Below are 7836 nucleotides of genomic sequence, written 5' to 3' on the forward strand. Positions count from 1 at the left end.
AGATGAAGGAGAGGCCACAATACCGGCTGACTGATGGAGGACAGCATGTGCCCTCAGCTGGGAGAGCTGCCACTACGTTAACCTTTTACAAGGGGATTAGATGGAAAGTGCAGGGGCAGCCGTCATAGACCTCCACACCACTAGGTGGCAGCATACTGTCCAAACTGGACATTTAATGGCAAGAAGCCGCCTAAGAGCCCCAGGACATTAAAGCGGGGTGCCATTAGAGGAACTTATAGTCGTACGTCCCAGGTTCCCAGAAGAGACCCTGCCAGGTGCACTGGAGCCATCTCTCCATTAAAGGGGGTTAGAAGGGCAAGGCTACATCTGAGGGACAGAGAGTGGTGGCAGTGTAGGGCAGAGTGATTATGGGGAGTTTGAGAGGTGAGCTGACCAGAGAACCCCCCTGGGTAGACCCCCAGTTCAACACCCCTTATAGTGAGGCCCTGAATGTCCGCAGTGTATGAGTTGCTGTTGTCTACTGTGTGTTGTCACCTTGTATTGGGTTAGGGGGTCCTCTCCTGTGACACTGGATAAGCAATACGTGGGCTGCCGGGACGGACACGTGACCAGTCTGACCAGTATAGTTATGAGGGTCATAAATTCAGAAAGTGACTCTCACAAATTGTGGCTGCAGTCACCAGAGAGAAACGGGAGACCAGCAAAAAGGTCAGGTGGTCTGGCAAATTGAGACCGCATGTCTATCGGTCAAGGCGCTATACAGTTTGGGAGTTGGGGGGGCAGGCTATCAGTTGGGCTCTCGCTGGGTGGTCCAAGCACACATATAAATCTGGACACTAGGAGGGCACCATTGGTCTGACCAGGTTTAGGTGATGGACTTTTCTGGGTGGGACTTAAACTGAAAAGAGGTTGGGCTTATGTGGCAGAAAGTGGGCGGGGCCTCCTGCTAACTTTTCAGCTTCTTCCTAAGCCAATCAGGTGTTCCTTGGGGGTCATTTTTCACCTTTCAATGTTTTGTCACAGTCACCTTCTGGGTGGGGAGGAAGAATGAAACCCATAAGTGATGTCCCCTAGCTGAGCCACTGGATTCTGGAATCCTCAAGAAGTCACAGTGTTGTGAGAAAGTATTTGCCCCCCTTGCTATTATCCTCTGTCTTTGCATATTTCACCCAAGACCTTAGATCTTCAGACAAAATGCAGTGTTAGAGAAAGGGACCTGAATGAACACTCAATAAAGTCTGGAAATCAGGACTTTAAATATTCAAGGAAAGGAGCAAAGCTGTTCAAAACGATGTGTGAAAAAGTAATTGCCCCCCTAGTTTGACATCAGTAATCACAGCTAAGCGCTTGCTATCATTTGTTCTCAGTCTTTCGCCTCACCTGCTCTTCTTTGCAGAAGTTCCAAAGTTCAGACACATCGATAGGTTATGAATATATGAGCTGCTCATTTCAAGTTCTCTCTTTTGGGTTCAAGTCAGGACTTTGACTCGGCCGCTCCATTCGCTTGTAGACTTTTTGCTTTTACCCCAATGACTCTCCAGCTTCAGGGTACAGACAGATGGCTGGACATTCTTCCTGGTGTCTGCAATAATGGCAGGTCTTCATAGCATCTTTAGCCCATCACGCCAGCACCACCATGTCTTACTGTAGGTCTGATGCTCCTACTGTCCAACACCAGACATCGGGGGGCCCCGTGATGTCCACAGAGTCATGCTTTGGACTTGTCTGTCATTGTCCCAAAAGGGTTTCTCTACACTGATGTTCCTCTTGGACAGCAGAGGTTCCTCTCCCATGACTCCCATTTCTCCTCTCTTTCTTATTATGGGGTCCCGAATACCGACTGTCTTTGACACTCTTTGTATGATTCACGGTGACTTCTTGAATGAATCGTCGCCAGGTCCTTGAGGTCATTTTGGAGATTAGGAAGATCTCACATTGTTATAAATGTTTCCCATATAGAGATCATAATGGAGCCTCAGAAATGATCTCGTCACCTTCTCCTTTCCCGGTTTAACACCTTTAGTCCTCGTCTCAAACAGACGTTCATTTGATCGAGGCCTCGTGTTCATGTGGCGATGACTTCACTCTCGCTGTGAGGTTTAGGTGAACACGGCTGGTCACGTTCAGTCAGCAGAGCTGACTGATCAATGACCTTCAGTCAGCTGTTGGAGTCAGGAACTAAGGGGGCAATTATTTTCTCACACAGGCAACTTTATAACTGAAATGTATGAAGTAGGCAATGGTGCTCTTTATTTCCTTTGTTTCCCTTATCTGATGTTACATTTTGGCCTGAGACCTGAGCCCATTCATTGTGACAAATAGAGGATATCAGGAAGGGGGCACTGCGGTGGGCTGGCGCCCTGCCCAGGGTTTGTTTCCTGCCTTGCGCCCTGTGTTGGCTGGGATTGGCTCCGGCAGACCCCCGTGACCCTGTAGTTAGGATATGGTGGATTGGATATTGGATGGATGGATGGATGGATGGAAGGGGGCAGATACTTTTTCACAGCACAGCAGTGCCCTCTTGGCTTTGTCATTCTGAATCAGGAAGGTTTTTTGTTTCCAGGAAAAATGTGGTATGCAAATGAGGCCCGCATGTGATCGTGCTGCTTGGTGGCAGAGCCCGGAAGGTTCTCAGAATAGGCATCGGGGGGCCTGGTGAGGCTCTCTATGGACGTCTCACTTCCTCTGGTGCTGCCACCAGCTTTAAAAAGAGCCATATGGTTCAACTGCCCCCCCCCCCCCCCCCCCCCCCCCCCCCAAGGTGACACACAATGAAAGCAACGCATTGTGTGGGTCGTCAGTGCACTTCCGAATAACGCGAAGGAGACAAACAACGGACAGAACACCCGGGATCACGGTGGGCTTAGGAGGCTGGTAAGAGCTGGGGGGGGGGGGTGTTTGGGGTGGTGCTGAATGGAACAGTCGAGAAATAAGGAGCCAAATAAGGCAATTAAATGGTACAGAGCGAAAGGCGCTATATAATAAAGTCCGTACTCACTGTGGAAAGCTGATTCATTTGGGTTTTACTCACTAGTAAGGTTTCTATGTATAGGAGAGATTGGGCTATCTTTGAAAGGCGCTATATAAATGAAAGATCTGCTTATTTTTGAAGGGCTTATATAAAGAGGGATTCTGGTGAAGTTAAAGGGTGCTGTACAAATGAAAGGTCTGCTATGCCGAAAGGCGCTATATACACATGGACTCAAGAGACTTTGACAGGTGCTGTTTAAATGAAATGGCAGCCTCTGCTGAAAGGCGCTATATACATGAAAGATCTGCTTATTTTTAAATGGGCTCTGGTTACTTGGAAAGGTGCCATATAAGAATGATATGCTTACTTTGGAAGGAAGATGATTTTTATATATATATATATATATATATATATATATATATATAATTGTATAATATAATAATATGTATAATATATATATATGTGTATGTATATATATGTATACAGTATATATATATATGTGTGTGTGTGTGTGTATATATATATATCCATCCAGCCATCCATTTTCCAACCCGCTGAATCCGAACACAGGGTCACGGGGGTCTGCTGGAGCCAATCCCAGCCAACACAGGGCACAAGGCAGGAAACAATCCTGGGCAGGGTGCCAACCCTATATATATATATATAATATATATATATATATATATATATATATATATATATATACACACACATATATATATGTCAGCCATGGGGTGCTGTTGATTTCTCTCCACGGTGAAGCCGACGGTGGGCACGTGAACGGCATCGTGTTAGCAGCCCCCTTTAGCTGTATGCAGTGCTGCAGCAGAAGCTCTTGATTTTTTTTTTTTTTTATGCCCACATTTATTTTCTGTCTTGGTTGCCCTGCGTGGTACATTTGGCTCAGTTGATCGCACGGTTATCTGCCAGCTTACGGAATTTCGATAAACAGCCTCTGCTTGACTTTGGGCTTGCTGAGCCACCATGTGACCCTCCCCGGCGTTGCGTTCTTTGGCATGAAGTTCTCTTTGCTGACGTCCGTTGTGTGTGCACCGCCTGGCATATTAGTTGTAAACTAAACTTAGTGTGGGCTTTATTTTTATTGTAATAACACTCTTCCACCCCCCCTTCCCAAGGGAATCGTAGTGGGGGGTGGACAGGTAATGATTACCCAGGGCCCACAGGGTGGAGGGGGTGCCCTCGACGCCTGGAATGAAGAGTTTGTTTTCAACAGAAAGGGGTCCACAGGGGCTGCTTATGTAAAGGGCCCAGAGTTCTGTGCCACCCCACCCCATGAAATCCCAGTGTGCTGCCCCGACCCTAAACTAAATGCCTTCCAGTGCCAATCCCGTGTCCTGGGTCGCTCTCCGCCTTGTGCCCGTTGCAGGCTTACGGACAGGCGGTTGGCATGCAGCTTCCCCACTGGCCTGGCGTGTCTCTCCGACTCCACGACTATTTGAGGGTGTCCGGTTGTGTTCCAGTGGCTTTCGTGGGCGCCGTATGAGAACGGTTTCCCCTTCTGCATTGGATCTTCTTCTCATCAGATTAACGTCTCGTGTTGTTTGGTCAAGTAGTCCAGAGTTCTGCTGACTATGGGAGGTCACAGGGGTCCAAAACTTGAGTCAGCAGACCCCTCCTCTCCTTCTCTGCCTCTTCATCTCTTGAACCCGTAAGATCCTGAGCAACTCGGGTCACTCAGGCCTTTGATAAAATCAGATGTTTATGTGAAGAACTAAGGGGAGGGGCTAATTACGGAAGGCACTATATACGGTAAGAAAAGACTGGTTGTCAGGAGTTCTGGGGTCAGCTGATGTGCATGCAGTTTGTTTGGGGGGCAAGAGAACTGCCACAGAGGCACACACTCCCACACACACAGGGGTCAGTGCAGCCACATGCCACGGCGTCACATACGCCCGCGGACCTCGTGCTCCTCGTTGCCAGGCTCACTTTCTTTATCTGATGTGCTCACACTCAGCCTGTTATCTTATGGCAGCGAGTGACAATCACAGGAAGCGTCACACAGCTGCCGTTATCATTGGCACCCACGTTTGACCTCAGTGCGGACTTCACTGGAACTCATGGAGTGAACTCATGTGGCATTAAATTTGACCCACGCCGTCCCCACAGTCAATGCAGTGAAAAGCAAAGTGGACGTCCCTCAGTCAGATTTTATATTGCGCCTTTCACCCTCAGACAGTGACACTAATGGAAAGATTAAAAAATGTCTTAGTATGAGTAAATGTGAGACGTGGGCACACAGACACACGCTTCACGCTAGTGGTTCACTCTACATTGGCTGGTATGGTGGTGTGCGCAGTCAACTGGCTGGCCCACCACACCTCAGTGTCAAAGCCCCTGTTGGTTTTTGGTTCCAATGACTAGCCAGTGCCACCCCACACAGTCCCCTTCAGCCCTAGTTGTCAGCCTCTTTATGCCTGTCTTCACATTTCCTATCTCAGCTGATTCTTCTTGCGATCTTCTTGTTTTTCTCCTCCTTGCCATGCTGGCTAACTTTTTAACTCTTCTTGTTCCTTGCACTCCTGGTTTTTCTCTTTTGCTCATGCACACTGGTTCATGCCTGTCTCGATTTTTCTTCCTCACCCACACGCCTCTTCTTACAGTCCTCTTGTTTAAATGCTGTCACTCCATATGTTCTTGGACTCTTGTGCTTTGCTCTTTGATTCTAGCTTGTGTTTGCTCCACGTGTAGATTTTGGCCTATCTTGACTTTTCCCTTCTGCTGGTCCACAAACAGGCTGACACAAGCAGCTATCGTGGTCCACACATCCAAGAGGGTCTTTAATCTCATCTTCCTCTGGTGCCAGGCAGGTGAAGATCTTAATATCCGATACATGGTCATTTAAATTCAAGTGTGACGCTGCACAGAGTAGCCCGAGGTCCCGACTTTGTGTTTGATGAATGTAGATGGTTGGATTTTGTTGTCTAGTCAGGTCTTCCCCTCCCTGTTTTAGTAAAACTGTCTCTCTGCTTTCTTTGATTTCCAGGTGCCTTATTGGACAATTTGAGGAGATCACCTGCTGTTCAGAGCGCCATGGAGGATGAGAGTCAGGTGGACACCGCTAAACCCAAGATATCCAAACTGTCTTCCAAGCTGCGAGCCATGGTCCAGATCCGGAGAAAGTACCACATGCTGAAAACCCGGCGAGCTGACAGCATGTCCGGCATGTTAAACCACAGCAAACCTGACGTTTTCACCTTTGAAGAAATTCCACCCAAGCCTTCCATGACAAAGAGGAAGAAGCGAAAGAAATCGCGAGTCCTCTTCCCGAATGACAGTCGGAAGTACCTGCCAGTGAAGGAGCGCAACCGCGTCAAGAGCTGCTTGTTCTTGCTGAGCGTCATCGTCTGCTTCCAGGTGTACAATGCCATCGAAAACTTGGATGACCACCTGCAAACCTATGACCTGGAAGGTCTGGAGAAGACCATGAAACGAGAAGTCTTTGGTCAGAAGGAGGCTATGGAGAACCTCATGAGCCTGTTCTCGGACTATTTCTCTATGTATGTCCACAATAAACCCCTGGTGATATCGATCAACGGTCCCAGCGGTGTTGGGAAGAGTCACCTGGGGCGCCTGCTAGCCCGCCACTTCCGCTCCATCATGAAGGATGAGCTGGTCCTCCAGTACTTTATGCTGCACCACTGCCCCCTAGAGGAAGATGCCCCCCAGTGCATCCAGAAGCTCGAGGAGCACATCACTGAGGCGGTGAACCTGGGCGAGGCAGAGGAGAAGATCCCTGTCTTCATCTTTGATGAAGTTGAGTTCATGCACTCGGAGCTGCTGGACTTCTTTCGGCCCCTTTTCCAGTCTAACCAGACAAACGAGTTCCTCAATGCCGTCTACGTGTTCATCAGCAACATTGGCCAGGCGGAGATCACCAAGTTCTTTCTGCAGAACTCATCCAGCAACACGTCGGTGGGCCGCCACAAACGGCAGGACCTCAGTAAGCACCTGAAGTCACTGCTGTCACGCTATCATGCCATGTGGCAGGAGGCGGAGGTCGTGCCATTCTCTCTTCTCGAGAAGTCCCACATCAAGGACTGCTTCCTGGATGAGATGACCCGTGAAGGCTTCTACCCCGACAGCTCTCACATTGAGCGGCTGGCATCAGAGATCTCGTATTACACAGTGGGTGACAAGGAATACTCCATGAATGGCTGTAAACAGGTGGTTGGCAAGGTCAACCTGCTGTGACCAAAGATGGGCACCGGGTGTCAGTCCTGTGATGGTGGCATTGAGACTCCTGGCAGGTATCCTCCAGGTGCACACACTTGAGAGGCGAGCTGAGCATGCCTGTCTTTTTGGGGCATCACGGCCCTCCGTCACGGAGCAGATGTGAACTAAATGGCCTTGTGTGGGCTCTCCTGCTATTGGCTATTCTCTCTGGACATGTGACCTCTTGACTATTTATAAAAGCAAACTCATTCTTCTGGGAGCCCTCGCTTTGAAATATTTTTCTAATAAAAACTTGAAACTAATCATCTGCTTTGTGTCTGGCTGCCTACTGGTGTCTGGAAAAGGATCCCAGTGTATGCTGGAGTGACGAGGGAAATGACAGCCCATCCTGGAGGGAAACAGTTGGATGTCTAGACATGAGGTAGAAATAACATGGGGAAGGGGGGGCTTTGTGGAAAGCATAAGTTTACATGTCGCAGCAAAGTGTAACGGACCTCCAGAGTCCTCCGGCAAGTCTCAGCTCGTCTTATAAATGCAGTGAAGAGCCCCAAACCCACCCGCAGAAGGGACACAGCAGGGCCAGCCAGCAAACCAGGGACCACATGAGTGGTACACTCCATACAACCCCCATTAGAGGAATGTCGAGCACCCTGTGTGACATCCTGGGGCTTGGCAGGAGAAAGGGGACCAAGTGGGGGTCTCATGGATTA

The 7836-nt window shown here is 49.0% G+C and overlaps 1 protein-coding gene across 1 annotated transcript in view; it reads left to right on the forward strand.

Annotated features, from left to right (window-relative positions):
• LOC114657007 (torsin-4A-like) overlaps positions 1-7431 on the forward strand; it is a 30740-nt gene extending 23309 nt beyond the window's left edge. Inside the window, exon 2 of the mRNA XM_028808716.2 lies at positions 5937-7431. Coding sequence (XP_028664549.1) covers positions 5984-7144 — 1161 coding nt within the window. The 5' untranslated portion in view covers positions 5937-5983 and the 3' untranslated portion in view covers positions 7145-7431. The remainder of the gene's footprint in view (positions 1-5936) is intronic.
• The last annotated feature ends 405 nt before the right edge of the window (positions 7432-7836 follow it).

Source organism: Erpetoichthys calabaricus, chromosome 9 (assembly GCF_900747795.2).
Source record: "Erpetoichthys calabaricus chromosome 9, fErpCal1.3, whole genome shotgun sequence".
Lineage (NCBI taxonomy): Eukaryota > Metazoa > Chordata > Cladistia > Polypteriformes > Polypteridae > Erpetoichthys > Erpetoichthys calabaricus.